The sequence below is a fragment of the Scatophagus argus genome, chromosome 15 (assembly GCF_020382885.2).
Source record: "Scatophagus argus isolate fScaArg1 chromosome 15, fScaArg1.pri, whole genome shotgun sequence".
NCBI lineage: Eukaryota > Metazoa > Chordata > Actinopteri > Scatophagidae > Scatophagus > Scatophagus argus.
Genome location: NC_058507.1, coordinates 16,094,927 through 16,116,741, shown reverse-complemented (window position 1 = coordinate 16,116,741; position 21,815 = coordinate 16,094,927). Strand labels below are relative to the sequence as shown.

General features: G+C 42.1%; 1 protein-coding gene across 7 annotated transcripts in view; it reads right to left on the bottom strand.

Moving 5' to 3' along the window:
- ldlrap1b (low density lipoprotein receptor adaptor protein 1b) overlaps positions 1-21,815 on the bottom strand; it is a 31,863-nt gene that overhangs the window by 9,475 nt on the left and 573 nt on the right. For all 7 annotated transcript variants that reach the window (XR_006845389.1, XR_006845391.1, XR_006845390.1 and 4 more), the window contains exons 2-5: positions 7,974-8,116; positions 7,046-7,158; positions 4,218-4,332; positions 2,719-2,791 (exon numbers count right to left, since the gene is read on the bottom strand). Coding sequence is in view for 4 of the 7 variants with exons in the window: in XM_046412632.1 (XP_046268588.1) it covers positions 2,719-2,791; positions 4,218-4,332; positions 7,046-7,158; positions 7,974-8,116 (444 nt within the window). In the remaining 3 variants the exon portion in view is untranslated. The remainder of the gene's footprint in view (positions 1-2,718; positions 2,792-4,217; positions 4,333-7,045; positions 7,159-7,973; positions 8,117-21,815) is intronic.

Below are 21,815 nucleotides of genomic sequence, written 5' to 3'. Positions count from 1 at the left end.
CGATATGTACACACATGGCAGCTGGTGGACTATCAAGAAAAGCAAACACAAACTTAATGTGACTCAGTTGTGGGAAGTCCAGTCACATGCTTTTACAGCTCCTGTAATGGTACTGTTGCATCATGCACATATGTCACATGTGGCAAACCCCTGAGCACCTCTCCATGGAAACAAGTCATCTTCTCTTCCACCTTTCAGTTACATTACTTGTTAACTTATGTATCCAACATCCTCTTCTTTGAAACATTATAAGCTCACTTGAAATAAGAGCAGTTTATTCACGGATATCATCTTTTTTTCCTACACAAGGACAGTCTCAAATATCATTCAAAACAATAAAAAAAAAAGGTAAGCTTTTTGTCATGAAGCACTTGTAAAGCATTTCTCATCTCGTAGAGCATCTTTTCTGAACATCTTCTGCCAACAGGTTATGGATTTTCCATAAACACCAACTGAGATGGGTTTGAGAGAGTTGATAATATTTGGGACTGATTTAGTAAATACAGCACATGTATTTTTCAAAGAGCGGAGTCTACTCACAAATGCACGCATAAACACCCACCGTAACTAAATCATCCCATCACAGGAAAACACAAGACTGTTCTAAGCAAGTGTGATACGATGCAGACCCACTGTAACTCAAACTGTGGCCGCAAACAACATGTCCTTTTTTGTCTATCCTGTTTATAGCAGGGAGGTGTTTTTATTTCATCATGGAGATCATGTCCCATGAGCCCAGGTAGCTTAGTGATGGCAGTGTTGTTTTCCCCCATGGCGTTCTAGTGTGTAGTTTCCTGTGTGACTTGAGTATCAAACTCCTGCTAAACACGGAAGCAACATAAAGATATGCCAGTTCAAAGCTAGCTGTCGTGTTGACAATGATTATTCTAGGAACAGAGATGGGAGCTGCAATATTCAGAGGAATGTGGGTCAGGAATGTGTTGTGGGCTGTGGAGAAAAACTGTGGGTGGTGGAGGAGAATTTGTAGAAAACAGAAGCAGCAAAACTAGACAGACATACAGTAGATCTCCCCACTTCATACCCTGATCCTCTTGGGTATTGTAACTTTAATGAAACAGACTCGAAAGGATTTTTCCCCTTAGCTCTCTTACTCCTTCTTCTTCTTCCCTGCCAGAAAAGAACATCACTACTTCTTATTTGAAAAAAATATTCTTCCTTTTCGCTCCACAACCCCACTACCAGATACCAAGTGGCAGAAGATTTTAATATTCAACTCTAAAATACGAGCAACCAAATGAAGAGGCGTGAGGCAAGGAGCCTGTGGCCTTGATCTTGTGGAAAATGATCCCTCCCCAAAATGGAAATGCACCCAAATGAAAACACCTCTAAACACCACAACAGAAGAGGAAGGGGTAGAAATGTGAAGTTCATAAAAGATAAAATTTGAAGCCAATAAAATTTTCATACAGTGCAAACGTGTGCCTCTAAAGGGCTGAAAAAATAAGCTGCCTCCATGAGAGATGGGATCAATGACACCGATGCTGAATCTGTCAGGGGCTGAGCTCCCACTGACACACGCGCACAATCATTTTCCTTTCTCTCTTCCACACCCCCCATCCCAGCACCCCTCACTGCCCTGCCTTTCATGCTCTCTTGCCCCCTCCCCTCCATCCCCATCCCCCTCCTTCACACATCTCCTTCCTTGTAATAAACAGAAACGAGCGCCATGATGGGGGGAGGAGAGTGAAAAGAAAATAACTCACCAGGGAAGAAGGCGGTGGGCAGGTGCAGAACAAGACGGACGGCAACAATGGATAATCACAAAATTCAGAGAGCACCTACAAGTCAACACCCATGTAAAGATGGAGGAGCTTTGAGGGCATGGTGGTGCAGAAGCCAGTATTATGTAGTAAGAATCGCTCATTTACTTTGGAGTCATGCACGCAGAAAATTACGTGCATGTTCTGCTGAGCTTTACAAAGGAATGTGTGTGACACCATCATTGGGCTTACACAGCACTCTGATTACCTGCTGTGTCCACGGCAGTGCCTGAACACGCACCGTGTGCTTATCTCCTCGGTGTGCTCTACTATTAATGGTACTCAGAAATGTAAAGAGGTTGAATGCTTTACAAGTTTGACATAAAAGTAAAGATAAGATATAAAACAAGGGAAAATCCCATCTCCCACACATCCGGGACCTGTTCTCACTATAAAAGAAACAGAAGATTTACTCCAGTCAGCACACCTCTGCCCCAGGCTAGCCTTAATTCCTCTCCACCCCTCCCCATGTCGATACCAAGATGAGTCTTTAACCATGACTGAGTTCCCTGTAATAAAGAGGCGTCACTAAACTAAAACACGTCTCTCTGCTCTCTAGACGATGATTTAACCACTGTGAGGTGGGGAACTGGTTCAATCAATGGGTACATTCCTCAACTGTATGTGAGAGCGTGTGTGAGGAAAAAAAAGAGAAAAACAGCCGTGAATGTAAGGAACTGCAGAACAGTTCTATATTTCACATGACCCCTCTAGAGGGTGTCAAGGCCACAACCAGGAAGACAAAGCAAAATCTATGTTTCCCTGTTTTGTTGGAAACCCAGAGAAAGACAGGATTGCTGTTTGGCCAAAAAAAGGAAGACAGAGTATGTATACTATAAATGGAGGGAACAACAGCAGAGGAAATAAATGGAAAGAGGGAGGAACATTTTCACTCATCCGTCACACTCCTCTGGTCATTGGGGGTGACCATGCGTACCTTCCTTGGCAGCCTGCCAGAATTCAAACGCCACTCTGAAAGCTTGAGCCACCGTTAGGGTTACCGCCTGGGCCTGTGGAAACAGAGACAGAGGCACGAGTGAGACAGAGCGGAAAAGCAAAGGAATAAAGGGACAATAGCTAAGTTATATGCATCTCATCCATGGGATTCAAACTCAAGGAAGTCAAGAGTTATGACTGTGCTAAAATCAGGAACTGTCCAGATACACAAGCACAAGTTCCTTGAGAGAAATTTGAAGAGGAGGAAGAGAAACCTGTGAGCTTCATGACAAGCTGTTGATGTAATTGGGAGGGTACATGGCCTTTTCGCCAGAACTAGATTAGTGAGGGGAAGGAAGAGGAGGGAGTGGCCCACTGGTTCTGCAAACCTCCAGGGATGGAGAGAATGCCAGAGAGGGATGACAACCTCTCCACCCTTCATGCTCTCACTCTTCATCTTTCTCCTGACTTTAGTTAATACTTGGACATTTGCATGCAAACAAGCAAAGTCTGACTCAAAGTGGCAGTGTGGTTGTTCTCAGGTCACTTTGTAACAACACATCTGTATGAAGTGCTTTTCACAGACTGCCAAAGGCAAAAACTGAATCAATACCTGAATGCAGAATTATGCACTATAAAGAATCTGTAGCCTAAGACTGTACAGTTGACATTCTCTTTCCTTATTTCAATAAACTGGTATCCGATGGCATTAAAAGAATAGTTTAAAATTTCGAAAGATCTGCTTATTATATACGGCACAGGAGAACAGAGAACAGTTTATTTTTGCACCTCTGCATTTGTTTATTTGTGGCATTGTGTCATATCGTCATTGCAATACTGAACAACGTTCATGTAGATTAAACAACTAACCAAATAATGAAGAAAATAATTAACAGAATAAATCGACAACGAAAATCATCATTACTTGTGTTCTACTAGACAGCTCCTTGGCTTGGGGAAGGGAGAGCGAGAGAGAGCAAAAGCAGATTCTACCAGCCTTGGTCATGTGGCTAATTAAACAATCCAATCTAATCCAAACAACAAAGAGTATTTCCGATAATCTTTATTCATTCATTCATTTTTTATACCGCTTATCTGTCAGGATCGCGGGGGAGCTGGAGCCAATCCCAGCTAACTACGGCGAGAGGCGGGGTTCACCCTGGACTGGTCGCAAGGCTGACACACAAAGACAGACAAGCAGCCAAGGGATTGTGGGGGCTGGGGAAAACCCACACAGGCACAGGGAGAACATACAAACTCCACATGGCCAAGACTGGGAATTGAACCTGGAACCTTCTTGCTAAGAGGTGACAGGGCTAACCACTGCACCACCGTGCTGCCCTATAATCTTCAATTATTTCTTTAATTAGAAAAGAATGGAAAGACTAATAATATATCTATCTAGTTGGTTTCAAATTCTGTAACCATTTACAGTAAATAGCTTACTTGTACAAAGTGGGCGTCTCAGAGAGACATAATTGCTCAGACTCATTTACTTACCATTTTCCGCTTAGTGCAGAGGAAGGCATGACATTCCAGCGTCTCATTGTGTTGGCTTTGGACGATGTAGGCAAACACTTTGTCATGCATCTTGTCTGCCGTGCAATATGATATTCTGAAAAAAAAAAAATAAAAAAAAAACAAAAACACACACACACACAAACAGATGCATGAATTTTAATACAAACTAAGACTTTAGAGAGTCACAGATCGAGGGGGGGGGGGGGGGGGGGGGGGTCATTATACAACTTCATCTGCACTAAGCCCTTAAGCTTGCCCAGCAATCTGACTCAAACTCTTCAATCCAGCATTTCTCTTAACTGTTACAGAAAAAAATCCCTGGGATTCTTGAAGCCAGCTGCACTCACAATCTTGTGGCTCTGCACATGATCAAATACACATCCCAGCTGTGCACAGGTACTGAGCTGAACAATGTCATGGATTTGAACTGAACACGTGTGCAGCCGACATCTGTGCTATTACCGTTCCTTTCTACTTTTCAGTTACTACATCACACTCCCACTGTGTGCACCTGTTTAACAGCCTTGGCACACATAGTTTTAAATCATAGCTTTTGAATTGGATCTGGCCACTGTATGGTACATGAAAAGACTCACACCAACAAAAGTGGCTGTTACTTGTCTTACCGTAAAAGGTCATCTTCTGCATTGAGATGTTTTTGTGTCACATATGAGAGAGGTATCACTCTTGCTTGTCAGTCTCAGGTGCAGAGTGGGGCTTTAAATTAAGCTGTAATGCTCCACAAATAGCTTTCCTCCACTATTTGATCACCATGTCATTACCGTAATACCAAAGAGATGGGTGTGCCGGCCAGTTGGTGAGGGAAACCCAAAACGATGGAGGAAGGCTATAATGAATGTCTGCCATCTGTCCTTCATTTCCCCTTTGAGCATCAGTACCGTGCACAAACTTCACTGTGGGACAGTCACAGACTGGGCTAACTAGTGACTAAACATTGTAAGGTGTGGAAATAATAAATAAAAGCAAGGAAGGAAAAGTTTGGAGAGGTTTAAGAATCATTGCTGTGGTCTGCACAACACAACCAAGATTTACAGGCAAATGTTTGGGAGGGATGGCGTCGGGGAAATTGGGTGTCTAGGCAAATCCATTTCTTTTATTGGTGATCCATCTTTTTAGCAGATGTCTTGGGAGTAGAGCTCCAGTGGGGTGCAAGACACAACCAACTGCTTTACGTCTACACACCATACTGAGGTCACAGCTGGACTCACCTCATGGAGTCAGCCTTTTAATTGCTGCAGTATTTACGTACCTCATATTCTTCAAATGAGAGAACCCGCTGTCACTGTGACATTTTACAGGAGACAGAGATGGTTGTGCACTTTAGGTATTTTTGCACATAAAACAAAAGTTGCCGTATGATAACTTTATATTTGAAATTTGTGATGAAGATACAGTCAGTGAAGCTGAATTGATTAGTTAAGATGAGTCTAATACTGTGAGGCTTAGCTCCCCTTGGGAGGTGCAGGAGAGGGAGTGACATCAGGCAAAGGTACTGCGTGAGGTGAAAGGTACAAGTGCATGCCAGTGTTTTAAAACAAAAAAAACATCAGCAAGTTTGGGCCACTCATTTGGGCCATTTACCAAGACTACCAGTGGCAGCAACGGCTGTGACACACAGCTCACAAAGGCAATTAAGCTAGTTAAGCTACTTCTACTCAAGAGTCATAACTCAGTGAGATCTGCACATTTTCCCATTCCATTACTATATTTCTTATCAAATGACAAATAGAAACTATCAAATCAATCATTGGCCGTGGCTCAGATTGTCAGTGAATCAAAATTGCACAGTACTGCAACTGATGTTCACTATGTCTGTATAGTCTGACCTCACTTAAAGCTTGCAACAACATAAACACCTTATCAGTTCAATTTTGATCACAGTGTCACGATGTATTTTTTCACAGTGTAAGACATGTGGCGTTTCTCATTTTGCCTCCTCTGATCGACTTTTGTGTGCAATGTTCCTCTGATTAAAACTGAACTGCCCAATGGCGTACAGACCAGATTTTTTAAATTAAGATAAATACTGTGTACCTGAGAAATTAAGTCCATGTAATGATTCCTCTGAGCTGCACAGCCAGAAAGAGATCGTTCTATAAACGGGGCGGGTGGGAAGAATGAAATTGTTCTCTAAAATATAGGAAACATCCCAATACGACACTGGAAAGCCAGAAACACTGTCAGTCTGGACAATGTGCAAATAAAACTGTTCAAGGCTAACTTTAAGAGAGCTGTCAATAGTCGAGATTTTGTCCTCAATCTGCCAGCTTTTAGAAGAAATTATTGAACATAAGACAACTCATGCTCAGAAAAATGATGGAAAGTCCCATCTCTCCTTGATATGTAGATTCATAAATGTGGAATTTTTGAAAAGTGATTCAAGCTTGGCCCATAAGCTCGAGGCCAATGGAGGTGAGGCAGCTTTAAGCATACAGGTTGTGGCAGGCAAGTGAGATCTGTAGGCATTTACTACGGAGAACACGTGTGTGTGTGTGTGTGTGTGTGTGTGTGTGTGTCTCAGGTTCAGACATACAGCTGCTGTAGTGCTCCCAAGAGAGCTGAGATTGATGAGACATAGTGCTGATAGACTGAGTACTCCCTCACTCTCTCACACACAGACTCTTTACGCGTTAGAGTACCACACCTCCTTACACTCACATCCATCCAGTGATGGATGAGAGTAATGGGAGAATAACAACTTTTGTTTTATTGGAGGCGATAAGGACATGAACGTATTTCATAACTGGGGTCGCCCAGGTGAGTCTGGGACACAGAGGAGGACTGACCTGTATATGGAGATGTTTTCTATCAGCTGGTTAGAGGCACCGTCATAAAGGATAATTCCTCGTGGGGAGACTTTTAATGTGACTTTCTGAAGTTTTTTTCCACTGGCTTTGGCCTGGAAGAAAGAGAAAGAAAGGATGAAGAAAATAGGATGTGTGAGTGAGCCAGAGATAAGAAAGGAAAAACAAGCCAACAATCCAGCTAAATGGCAACCTGGTATTCTGCAAATTACAACTCAGACTGCTGACATTTGATCAGGCCATCCAATCAAAATCTGATTAAGTAGGAATATGCCATAAACAAAATAACAATTGTCAAAATAACATAATTAACAATAACAAATTTGAATGCATCTGAGTGAGAACAAATTAGGCATCCAGTGAACAACAACTTCTCTAACTGTGGTGGACAAAATATTACTTTACACCACTTTAGTCCATGCATTACAGAAGATGACAAGTTAAAAACATCCCATTCAGCAGCCTGGCATCTTTTCACAGGGACAACAAGGGCAGCCAACAGATTAGGTCCAATCAGACCCTCTGCCTGTCCCTTCATACATCACCGTGTCCCGAGTCCCACCATTCTGCTGCTGCTAACTTCATTATCCATTGAGCTGCCAGATCCAATAACATTAAGCCTTTTCTACCACGATAAAGCTGGCTGAGCTGTATACTGAGCAATAGTGTCCAAACTAATTGCATCCTCCTCTAAATGTCAGCCTGGGCCTCAGGGGGCAAAGTAGGCAGCCAAACAGTTGCTGTTCACTAAGGTGTCAGTCAGGTCATAAATGTGGGGAAACTACTAGATGACTATGTTTTCCAAGTGGCGGAGGTGATGATGTGGAACAGATATAATAACAACAAAATTTTATATTATATGATATTATGCATGTCTCAGCGTGTTTAAAGTATGTGTGTTGTCTCTCACCGTGGCGACTATCCTCTTGACGGCAGCCGCGGACAGCTCCTCTCCTTTGGGCTGCTCAACCATTGTGACTCCCAAGTACTTGAGCTGGAACACCATGCCCTCCAGAAGGGTTTCCCTCGTGTCCGTCCAGTTCTCTGGCAGCTCTGCAGAGGAGAGACATGCACCAGTGACACTTCTGCTCACCAACAACCCCCACTGCTGGTACGGCACTGCCCTTAGAGACGTGTCAGTACAGTACAGCATTCTCTCAGTCCACTTGTAAGTCAGTAGACTCAGCAGCTTTAAATGCAACCAAATCATATCCTCATTATGAGTGTGTGTGATGAGCACATGCCTTTTTTATTCCTTCTTGCAGGTTGTAACTCTGCACATCTCAACTGCATGGTAAAGCAAGGCCAAGCATATGAGTGGCAGACAAGCAAGTTAGGGCTGTTTACAGTGCCACCATAGTTCTGTTTTGTAGCCGTCTTGTATAACCTTTATATTTACATCACAGAGACGATAACCCATTTTTTCTGGAAAATGAATCTGGGAAAAGGCAGATGGCCATGTAACAGCAATAAAAATAATTAATTAATTACCACCAACAATCTAGATTCCAATATCAATTTTTAAAACACCCCGTAGACAATAGCTAGACTTAAAATAGGCTATGAATTTCTCCAATTGCACCATTGAAAAACAGTATCTCATTAAAGACACAGCACAGTGTCCCGATCTGCCATGCTGTGACATCTATAACTATAAACTAAGTAGCACTGTTTATTTTACGTCACTCAAGCAATAAATTACGTGATGTAATTTATCCTATCAACGCAGCCATCTAACTGGTTACATCACTCTGTTGGTTTGTTCACATAGCACAGATCCACAAGTCAGTGAGGTTACGTGAAGTTTGGAAACTGAAGTGAAAAAGAAATACTGTGATATATAACTGGACTGAAAAATAGACTGTGGATGCTTTCAGGATTGAGAAAGCCTTTTTTATCAGGACGCAAACAATTTTTTTTTTTTATCCAGATGGCTTTAAGTGTTTGAGAACTTTGGAAATTCTGGGATTGAGTACATGCATGTAAACATTTTCTGCAGTTAAAAGTCTTCGAGATAAGTTGATTGTTATCATGCCTCAAGTGGCCATTCGAACTGTTTGCGGTACTCCCACGTTGGCGTCATGTGTCAGCCCCAGAGTAAATAAGGAGAAGTAATACAAGTCCACTTGACTTTTTGCCAGAACTCATTCACGATCATTCATTAAAGATGATCTCCATCCGTACTAGAGAATGACACTATTCCAGAACAAAATATTGTACATTTGTCAAGGGAATGAAACGCTATGGCGGTGGTTTTGATTTCTTTGATCCCAGGAATGGTGGGTTAGCTGCTCAAGGCCATGTCCTTATCTTCATATTATATCAGTATTTAAAGTGCCTGGGGTGCATAGTCACAGGACTACAACACAGAGAGGGAGCAGCTTAAGAGAAAACAACTTGCGTGAACTGGCCAGCCTTTAAAAACACCAAATAATTAAACCTCCTGTTAGAATTCTGCTGACAGTCAACACCAGATCTTTGCTATTCAGCAGACGATTAGGAACCAGCTGCACAGTTGTCTAATCAAGCAAAAGCAGAAACAACATTTCAAAGTGGAAGTTCACACAAGTAGACAGCAAACTGCTCCTTCAGTATTCAGTCATTTGCTCCAACAATAAACATGCCATAACTTCTCATTGAAGCTAACTCATAAAATGTTTGTGGAGTTGGTGTGATAGTAAGCAGAAGCAGAAAGATCCACATGTCTCTGCAAAAGTTCCAACGTAAAACACAATAAACAACATCAGCCATCTTCCTGGGATGTTTTCATAGCATCCAGTAGCTGCTGTGGATGCAAACAGAATCCTGTGGTCACTGAATTTGTGATTTTGTCTCAGTCAACATTCAGCCAGAAAAGAAATGAAATGAAAATAAAAAAAAGTTAGAAATAGGGGGGAAAAAAAGAAGCTTGTGCTCAGGTGCTTTACAGCACTTTCATGGGTCTGTATTTCAATGTTTTTTAAGCAAACTGCTAAAAATCTGATGGTTTCATCTTTTCAAATGTAAATAACCACTGGTTTTCTAAGTCTTACATGATGTTAAATGAATAGTTTGGCCTTTCTGAACAGACCGAACACAATGTCTCAACTTTGGCACTGAGAAACTGTGTTGGACATTTTTGACCATTTTCTGCTATACTAATTTGGAAAAAAATGGCAGATTAATCAAATTGTTGAGCAAGCACTCATATAAACAGATCCCAGTAAGTGAGGTATTTTAAAGCTTTTTGAATTCATTTCTACTTTGTGATCACTTGGCTTAAGAATACATGTCATTTAGGGAACATAAACCCCTGGGAAATGGTAGCAGGGGTTAACTTATAACATTCCTTTCTTCTCAAGCCAAACCAAGGCAACTTTGAGTGGTAACAGAGAAGGGTTTATAATGGTCTAAATGTAGCTCTAACCAAACCCATACTTAAGTAATGGGTGAGTCTGACAGTGAACACTCACTCTAAGGTCAAGGTCTTCGAGCTTCTAAATGTGGGGAGCAGATCAGGCCAGCTCTGCTCTGCTGATCCTGTAGTTGCATTAGTGCTTGAATAAGTAGCCCCCTGACTGTAATATAATCTGTGAGAAGGAATCATTTGCTCCTGTTCATGACCTGAATCAAGTTACCAAGTGTACGATAAAAGTCCATTACGAGGTGTAGTCATTTGGAACATGTGTAGACAGTTACACAAATATGACAGGGATAATGCAGGCTTAACCTTGGCTAGTATGACATTTCTAACTTTGAGTATTTGCTCGTGTTTATTAAAGCAGCAGTGAACCCGAGTCCAGAGATTTTCTGTGTTTATAAAAGGCAACATTCACTGAATTTCAACAATCTGTCAGATGGGCTTTAAAGATACTGCGAGTGATTCAAGGCTCAGGCAACGTGTCATTCATGTAATACACACAGTAGCAGTAACAGGCTTGTGCTGGTCCAGCCTCTATACTTCAGCTGTCTATGCTAATGTTTAAAGAGGGCAAAGTCTCACGGATCACCAGGAGTTCACCTGCAAAGTGTTAGGAATCCCCCATTCTAAGAGATCCTGAGGAGGCTACTGTAAGGCTAGACAATGCAGATGATGGTAAATCTTTACTCCAGTCCACCTGAAATAGATTAGATGAATATTCTGCAAAAAAAGAAGAAAAAAAAAACTCTGCAACCTCGGTGTAGCAGATATAGTGAGCAACAAAACAACAACTCTCTTCAAAATTGGACACAATGGCAGTAAAAATGAGCAAAAATAGCTGTGGCTCATTCTATTTTTAGATTGGTGCATACACCCAGAGTACTGCTTTGTATGGAAGAATAATCCAATTTCATATTTTCACATTTGCATTTACACAACCAACCCCCCAACCAATACCACCACCAGCAGCCCCTCCCTTCCTCTCCACGGCAGCTCTGAGCAGCTGCGGTGCTGATTAGAGCAAACTTCAAAGGCTTCTTGGCTGCGCTGGAGCTGTGATGAGCTGGTCAGTGAGCTGCTTGCCTGGGTGACACTGTCTGTAAATGAGCCAGAGAGAGCAGGCATGCAATGGAGTGGATGGTGATGGCACTGGTGAGGCAGGTAGAGGGCTGCAGATGCTGCCAACAGAGGTGAATGGAAGACATGCGAGGGTTTGTTTAACCAATCATCTTTAAAGAATCATGTCAATGTCGGTCTGTTGTTCAAGCACATGTTCTGAAAACCTTTTTATGAATGCCCAGCTCACCACATCTAGTATCACACAAATCAACCACCCTATAACACAGATGCTCACGCCAGAAGAAGGACAAATGTGTGAGGGAAGACTCGGTGAAAAAGAGCAAAACAAATACCTGCTGGTCAGTGGACTGAAAAATAAGAATTCCTGACATCTTTCAATCTTGGATTAACTCAGAGATAAGACCCTTCCTGATGATAGGTCTTCTAAATAAAGAAACATTAAACAAAATTCTGTCAATCTCCTATTCTTTGTTTTCCACTGTAAAAGACTTTTCACAGGGTTCTACAGATAGCCTTGGACATACAGTATAATCAACATTCATGAGCATGTACAGTCTCTGAGTGAGTTTTAAGAAGATTTAACAAGAAGATTTAACAAGAAGATTTAACAAGAAGATTTAAAAAGCGATGGCTCCATCAGCGACACCAGGCTTTTCTCAGTCATTGTCCTTATCTGTACTTGTGTGCTCATGGACTTGTGAAACATCATCATCACACCACATCTAGCCAAAGAAAATCCAGAACTTGTGTCTCTGTCTGTTTTACCGAAGACACTTTAAGATCTCATTTGGGTGAACTTGGGTTAAATAGGTATCCCAGCAGGAGGGAGTCATATCAGCAGCAAGCAGTCCACTCCCAGTCAACGTCTATCACCCCCCCCCCAAAAAAACAGGTCTTATCTCACTGTGGTGTCTTGGTATTTTAGTGGTTGTCTCAACGTCCCAGTAGTTTCACACATGCAATGATAAGTTTTCTAAGATATATATTTTGGTCTCAGAGTTGAATTATAACACTTTATGTACAGATCATTACACACATCAACTTAAACTGTAAATGCATAGAAATAAAACACAGGAGCGCCCAGGAGCTCACTTGGTAGAGCCCATACCATATCAAGGCTGAGTCATTTTGCAGCAGCCCAGGTTGAGAAATGTTTTAAAAACTCTACATTTGATCAAACTGCAGCAACTGTGACCAGTTTGAGAAAATGTAAGTGTAGACAAATGTAGACACAAGGTCTAATGTCGTTCATGATGTGGTTACAGTCATTATAGCAGATACTCCCTGTACAAAATAAAACTGGCAACCACTCACTGAAGTGTAATCGGCCTGTAATCGCACATCCAGTGTGAAGTCCACCCTGCCAGTCAGATGAAAACCCGCTCCCATCCCCTCTGTCTCCTCCTTCATCAGACAAGTCTCAACACTTTCACCAGCAAGGCTCGACCAGGAGAAGATGAGACTAACAAAGAAAGTGCATGCAGCTACTTCTTTCACTATGAAGTTCACCTCATCTAAACTCCTACAATTCTACATTAACTTTAAAATCTCCGTATCACACCGAGTTGAGTGTAAAAGGTAGACAGCTTTAATAATACAGGAACACCATACTCCTGGATCAAACGTTCCTCTAAATAAGTGCGAAAAGAGATCATTAAAGCAATAAGGTTTCTTCACAAAAAATGTGTCTGGTAGAATTTTAGCCTGTGTGAGAAAGTCAGAATGTTTTCAACACACATTTCAAGTTCATAGAATTGGTGGTATTTCAACATATTTCAAGCAAAGCAGTCTGCACATCAAGTAAGGAAAAAAAAACTTACAGAAAACAAAAGAGAATTATTCAAGACTGGGCTTTTGCCATATCATTTGACCTTTACTCGTTACTTCTATTTTGTGGAAATGGAACATCAGCCTCAAAAACAGCAGTGAAAAATTGTAGTATGGAAGTAGGTTACTGGAGCTGTGGGGTTCAATGAACCTGTGAGCAAAACCCATGCAGAGTCTGTCTGTTTGGGGAGAGAGCAACAGGCCAGGCTGTGGACATCCAACTCATCAGCTGGTTACAAGACTATCAAAGAAGAAAACACACTAAAAAATGTCTTAGCCTTTTATTTAAGGTTTGTTCATTTGAGTCTATGCATAAGTCAGGACTTTTCATAAAGTTTTAATGAAGCTAAAACTACAGAGGCACTTGGGCCCTTTTGATGCAACAAGAGATCTGGAGAGGCACGACAGCACAGAGGTCTCAGGAATTATAATCAAAGGGATTTGAGGGCTGAGCCAGTGTAGCAGTAGAGCACGAGAAGGGGGTGGTGAATGTGGTGGGTATTTTGGTCAAAGACAACAAAGAGGAAATGAAGCAGGCGATTTGTACGAGGAAGGGTCCGAGTGGATCACTAATGTTTTCCCTGTCAAGAACCAACATCAAAAACAGTAATGAGGACAGGAAAACCTGCTCTTCCTGGACTTGCCTGTGACAGACATAGGAAGACAAGATAGGCAGAGGCTGCAAGACATCCAGAAATGAAAAACAAGCAGACAAAAAAGGATGCGAGGTAATCCTGAAATTAAATGGAATATCATAAAACATATGCAAATGAAGGTAGTGAGTCAAAATCCCCACCATGAATTCACATACGCTTAAACAACAAATCTAACGGACAATTAGAGATATGCAACAGTTTAATCACCGTGGAAACAGCAAAGAACACTCAGCTCTGCTGTGAATGCAGGCTAAATGATGTAGTTAATACACTGGGGCTTGCAGAAAGGGAGACATGCATACAGCAACACAGACACAAAAATACAAATCACCACAATGCCATCCAGACAAATTTTTAATCATTCATTTTATCACTGCCATCTAGCTTGCTTCCAGCCAATATTGATGGTGTTTCTCTGCTGGACAATGGATGAAAAAGCTGCTTTGAATACAAGCTTTGACTGACCGACAGCTGAGGACAGACAAAGATAAATTAAAGATGACAATGTCAACATTTTTTCGCAGTTAGTGACACATTTCTCAACCAAAACCCTTCAGTAGGAGTTAATGTTCAAGCAGTATCTGGGAAAATCTTTTTACATCCTTGTCACTGACATCATTCTAAGTGGTACCAGATTCTGTCATCTGCGACTACATGAGTAAACCACTGCAGAGTTGAAATGACGGGTTACACCAGTTACATATTCAACCAAGTCTGTCAGGAATGATTATTCTAAGATTCTAGGAAGCGTTACCCAGCTTGGTTTCACATATAAACATAAACAGACGACAAAGGAGTTTCGGGTCAACAGTCAAAGCCCCACCACTCCACAGCTCCAGCAGGCTCCACAAGTCGAGCCTGCTGCATCAACAGTTTCCCCTTTGTTTAGATTTGAAAGGAGCTTCTGAGTACTGAGAGCTCACCGTGTGGTGTTGCATTGATGTCTGTGAATAACTGAGAATCCCAGCACATTCAAATGACCTCAGGAAACCAAAACTGTGAATGACTCATTGTTTTTGGTCTGTCTGGACACACGCCTGCCCACCTGCATACATTACGAAGATGGGAAATGAACACATCTCCACTGGGGATTCTGTTTCTCTAAAACACATTTGCCGCCAGGCAGTGTAACAAAGACTAAACCCAGGCAAACAGGGTGTCAGTTTTTGCTTTATTGGAGATGTGCGTCACCCTGGGATGTTGGAAAACGTGTGCACTATGGCTGCCTTTCATGTGATCCTCTCAGAGGATCAGAATGGACAGAGGAAACACTATCGGCTCACCAGAGACACTTTTTCAATTCTCAACCCAGACAAATCAGCATATGTGGGAACCTCCTGATGTCAATGACAAGCTTTTCATGTTTGGGTGCCAACAGCAGGCTGAACAACTCTTTAAGTAAGAACTTCCTTTAACAGCTGGACACTTAAGTTTTTAGAAAATGTGCAAACAGCACATTTGCCAGGGACTGTTTTCAGCAATGGAGCTGGATCAGCTTCAAAGATTCCATGCTCATCATCATAAGGAACATGTCATCTAGTGCAAAAGCGAGGCCCACTTTAACTGTTGATTTTTTTTGGACTTTTTGGTTTTGGAACACACACACGACTCAGTGGGATCAAATCTTTCTTTGTTTGGCTTTTTTCATGAGCTTTGACGACAACAAGAGAAATTACAGAAAGCAGATATGTGCTCAGTTAAATCACAAACAACTACTGAAAACACAGGTGCGTCCAAAAGAGTGTCTAAATGAGCAACAGTTCTGAATTACTGCATTATAGCCTGAATGCAATCAATCACCAAAACTGAAATTTTGCTCATGTATCCACTGCTATTAAAGTCCTCAGCTGACCTAGGTCTGTGGTGAGATGACCTCTTCTTATCTTGCAGCAAAAAGGCACATGCAGAAAAGACCTATTCCAGCATTATTAGATTCCAATTAGGACACTTTCAGCTAATTTAGAAACTGCCGACTCAGATGAGGAAAGATGCCTGGAGGGATACACAGAGACACAGCCCAAAGCCTGTTGAGACAGAGAGAGAGCCTTGTACAACCTCTAACTATGCCACAAAAAAAGTTAAGTACTAAACCTCTACAGCAAACTGTCTCCTGTGAATGACTGTCATGTAACCATGTCACGTGTTACACATATGTAAATGTTTCAGGCTGATGTACTTAGTGCAGGTCACAGATAAGCACCATCATCGCCACGTCTTGGAAAGAGACAAGCATTATGGGACAGGGTTGAGTAGAGCATTGTTAGGAAGAGAATGGCTGAGTGTTAGTTAAAGGGAAAAAGTGTGTTACTACACATGGGACGACTGTTACTGTCCGTCCCTGGCTGGTACAAAGACCAATCCAGTACTATTGTTCTTCCTCTTCACTTCAGCTTCTGTAGAAAAGAGAACGGAAATGTTTTACATATTATCGGAAACCCAGGTCAGAGTGTCTCTGTGTAACATACACAAACACACCAACTGCTTTAGTTTCAAATGGCCACAAAGACATAAACTACAGGCCAGTTCACTAAAGGAGCAATCGATACAAAGAAAGTAAGATGAACGGTCAGTGGAGATCCTTTAAGGTTCAGCAGCATGTGACCTCTTTTGTCTTTGTCCTCGGTCACCCGGGTTCTCCTTTAATTTCATCCTCTACACCAGCAGACTTGTGATATTCTTTCATTTCTGTTTCGGGGGCTTAAAGCATTCCCAATAATACAGAGGAAGTGTTGCATGACTGTGTAGCTATCAGTATTTAATTTGATGACCATCCGAAACAATTTCAGTTGGGTAAAGGAAAGGATTTGCAGTGGATAAGAGTCTTATAGTCCTGGTTTAAGTCGTAACTTTGAGACATGTGTCGTTCAGTATTGGCTAAATCCACTCAAAGACGGAAAGTGAGGAGAGGGAGGAGTAATGAGAGGTCATGCCAGTCAGGGATTACAGCTGATGACCAGCTGAGGCCCAGCTGAGGCCAGAATGTACTCTGAACCAGAAGCAAGGTTATGAAACTGATCCTCAAAACACCCTGTGCACAGCCACACTGAGCAGGAGCTAGTTTCTATTACAGCTCTAAATGATAATAACAAATAAGGACATTGTTTTTAAAATGAAGACTGGGTGCATTGTGTCTATTAACGTTTTACCTCACCAACTCCACTGATCTTTGTCAACATAAGCTTAACCAACCACAGTGATTTTTGTAAACATAAGATTATCATGAATTTGATGCCAGCAACAAATTTCAAACAAGTTGGGTGCAAAACATGGGTGACCCAAAAAGATGAAAACCAGCATTGGCATTGGCCTGAACAAACTACAGTATATAGACAAAATCACTGGGACACCTGACCATTACACCAGCAGTGACTTTAATAACATCGCATTCTAAATACATAGACAGTTTTGCAGCTATAACAGCTTACACTCTTCTGGGAAGGCTTTCCACAGGATTTGGAGCCTTTCTTGGGAAATTTTGCCCATTCATGCAGTAAAGCATTTGTGAAGTCCAAAAGGCCTGGCTCACAATATCTGTTCCAGTTCATCCCAAAGGCCTATGTTGGGGTTGAGGTCAGGGCTCTGCACAAGCCAGTCAAGTTCTTCCACACCAAACTCATCCAACCTTGTCTTTATGGAGCTTTGCTTTGTGCACTGGGACACAGTCATACTGGAATAGAAAAGGCTCTTCCCCAAACTGTTGCCACAAAGTTGGAAGCATAGTATTGTCCAAAATGTCTTGGTATGCTGAAGCATTTAGATCTCTCTTCAGTAGAAGTAAGGGGCCCAGACCAACCCCTGAAAAACAGCCACGTGAAGAGGTGGGTCTGGATATTTTGTCTACATAGAGTATGTACAAAATGCAATATAAAATGAAATACACATTATATATATATAATTTGGATCAGGCCTAACGTGGGTCCCTTTACACCAAAAACGATACAACAGAGAAAGCATAAAATGAACAACTATTAAAAGAAAGCATTCTTTTGTTTTGACTTTTTGATTCTCTATTTAGTCACATATTGCCCCAATGGCTGATGAAATTCCTTCTTGTTCAAGCTGTGTTTAACACACAGAACCACAGATTTGCTCAATGTGTGCCTTAGGTTTTGGAGTTGTGCATGGCTGCACCTCTCAAGATCTCTTCTCTGCATCCTTACTCCACTATGTGTATGTGCTTCTGTGAAGGAACATGTTTTAGCTTGTAATTTTGGCAAACAGGTAGAGAAAGACAGGTCAGTGAGTGGAGGTTAGGAATCTTCCATCAATAAAAATAATCACCCCTGCATTCCTACAAGGGGGTCGGGCTAAAAACGAGCAAGTCTTACCTGAATTACTTGCTCAAAGGAGCGGATGGAGGGGAGGGACAGGTCGGTTCATCAACTATCTTTAACCATCACCAGCCAACTACTATAAAGCACATTAGTGTTTGCTCATGTCTTAGGAGCTGCAGAGCAATGCTCTTATCATGCCTATAGTAGCATCCAGGATTAGCTCACTTGCTCAAAACTGACGGTAGGGAAGGAGTTGTAATTGTTGTGGACACTGAATGACTAAGCAACCAACTATTTCCAGGCTGAGCTGGCTGTCTAAATATACTTAATTGGGATTAGTAAGCTTGTAGATTTCCCCTTGCTGTTAAGGTCTCAGATGACAAGTTCTCATACTGACAATGAAGCTAAAGAACTGCCACAATGACCATATGTCTTAACATATGGCAGAAAGAAATTACATCAATTATTTCTCACCAGGAAGGTGAAATGGTTAGCCACAGTCCTTTCTGGCCAGACTTCCCCTCTGGCTTCACAGAATGACATGTTGTTTCAAAGTAGTGCTCTCCGCAAACAAACAAATAAATTAAATAAAAGCTATTCTGATGTTTGCTTGAATAAGAAAAAAAAGTCTTTTCTAATTTTGTTTTTGTATTTTCTTTGTTTTTGCTGTGGGAGCCAATTTTTCAGTTTCACAGAAAAATAAATAGCATTTACTCTGAAATAATAAAACAAGGGAACGGATGTACAATTCTTCTAATCAAGGAGGCAACCAAATACAATATAGTCCAGTGAATAAGACATGCAAATAGATGAGCTTTTGCTTCACAAATTTATCATACTGTAATTTACTGCTCAGCTTTGCCTATGCCAGTTACTGGTGTAATGACAACAGCTCTGATGTCTAAGGTACCCTGTTTTTGCTGCTGCATCAGCTGAAATAAGAAGAAGTCAAACACTCATTTCTCTACAAAATTAAAAATCATCCTGTAGGAGGAACAATGACAACTCATGAGTGTGCACTCCTGTCCACAGAAACATTCATGTGATTCCACACACACACTGAAGCAGTTTACAGTTACGGAACATGTAACAGAGCTATAAATCAGCAAGCAGTTTACAACTCTATAAAGGAGTCCAGCAGGAAGTAATCTCCATTACAGCCTGACAGCCCCCTTAGGATGACTTTGTGCAGGGGACACAGCACTGGCTGGCCAGGGCAGGGTTAGGCCAGAGGTACAGAGGGAACTGGCCAGTGCAAAACAAACACTTGATAATTGTTGGGGAAAAAAAAGGTGCCTATAGAGATTTAAAAAAGGTAATTACAACCTACCGTCTGTCATTAACCATGATGTGGTTGAAACTGAACTGAAGCTACTGCCATATGAACTCACACCAACCAAAACTTCTGCAGTGACACTATCTGATATCACGCACAAAATGCAAATTAGGCAGCAGCTACACCAACTATCTCAGGAGGCAGTTTCAACAACATTGGGTCACACTGTCTAGTTGTTATATTTGTCATATTTAAACAGTCTAGTTGTTAAATATGATGCAGTACTAATGGCTCAAGATCACACACACTTCTCATTAGCCACCTGCAGGGGGGGGGGGGGGGGGGGGGGGACTGTCTCTCTTCAAAGCAGACAGGGATTTTCTAGCTCCCACAAAAAAACAGGGCCTTCGTGACCTAAAAAGATGGTTGATGCTACATACAAACCCTCAGCCTCAGATTGGGAACTATCTGGATATAATGAGAGGTCATAGGCAGATAAACATTTTGTCAGTTCAGCAGACAGCCATACAGGAAATGACACAGCTGCTATATTACTGCCTGTGCAGAGGCACAAACTGCAAAAGTGGGGGAAATGTCGGCCTACTTTATTTGTCGACATGTACTGATCATTGCGCAGACACAGGGGAGTTTTATGAAAACAATACTGGAACCTGTTACAATCCGACACTGACAGTGGGAGAAAAGGAATGCAGTGCTGATGGATGCCAAAGAAGTGAACAGGCAGCTTTGACGAGGCCAAGTCTCCAAACAGGAGAGAGAGACAAGCTGGAGACATGCAAAACTTTGCTTCAAATTACGGACCTGTCTGAATCTAAAAATACTGTATTTTGATCCGAACCAGAAGGCACAGTATTAAAAAGAATTACAGCATTTTTTTAATTCTGTGCTATAAATTATAGCAGTATCTGGACACATCAAAACAGGACCCAGCTTGGAGCAGAAGCTTACTGACACTACAAGACGAAACAAGTTGCCTGCCTATTCATGAGTTTGCAGTTCACTGGTGCCTCCTGAATCTCAGTTAAGCCTATAATTACAACAACAGGTTGGGGAAAAAAAAAGAGGATGATGAACAGTTACTCAATCACAGACAAAACAGGAAGCTCCACTGAATAAGTAATGTGAGTGAAGAAATGATATGATAGAAGTAAAACGATTGTCAGGACCGTGACTGTTGTCTGTGGCAGCTGCAAGGGGGGACTGGTGAACTCATGGACAAAAGCTGAACCCGAGCTGCCAGCTTTAAGGATGGGTCTGCTGTTAGCACTCGGTGACCGCTGCCTGGTCAAACATGGAGGCACCTCACTGATGGTGCATCTCCACCTCCAGAGGGGGGTGGATCAAAACAAAGCACGGACTGCACTGTGTGGCACGTGTCACATCTTAGCTGCCAATTGCTCTATTGTCTGGGAAATTAAAAAAGGAGGGGAGAGGCATGGGCGCACGGGACATGGCCCCTTTGTGTAAGCAAACATAAAAGGGTCGAGGCAGCTCACTCAGCCTGCATGAGAAAGCCACGGTAGCACAGCCCGTGTGATCATTCTCAGCTGCATGGTTGTACACACTGGAGGGGGCACGCGGCAGCAGCTGGCGCCACGAATCATATGGAAATCCAAAATAAAACCGAAAGTGGCTTTCGTGATCATCCATCCCCTAATACGAGCTTGACATTAGGATGAACTAGAGTCCCCTGTAAGATTTAGACTCTGCAACAGCCTCTCATTTTTTGTTTCACGTAGTGTATCGCCTAGCAACAGTGCGTTGCGAGGATTGTAAAGCCTTGTCAGGAAGGTCGTCTCCCACACCTCTTCTTTTCACTCCGTGACTCCACTACTACTCTCTCCAGTCGCTCGATAGACCAGATAACACACCAAAATAGTTTAGCTCCCAGCGGAGCCTATGTTGGACACGTCTAAGTCGGCACAGTGACGTGGCAGAAGACAATACGATTTCACGTGAACCTAAAACTTTTGTTATGACATGCAGTCGCTTCAGGTGCGAGCAACTAAAAACAAGTAACTCCTGTGACTTGTTAACCATGCGGAGAACCAGCTCGGCAGCGTAAATTGCTTCAAAAGCCTCTACAAGAGTCACTTTACGAGCAGCGAAGCGCTGCTGTCACTTTGAGTATCAAGTTCAAAAGCACAAGACATTTCCGACTTCAAACACTCGCTCTGATGTTATATTGCTGTCGGTTTTCGAGTTGCCAAGTCTATCA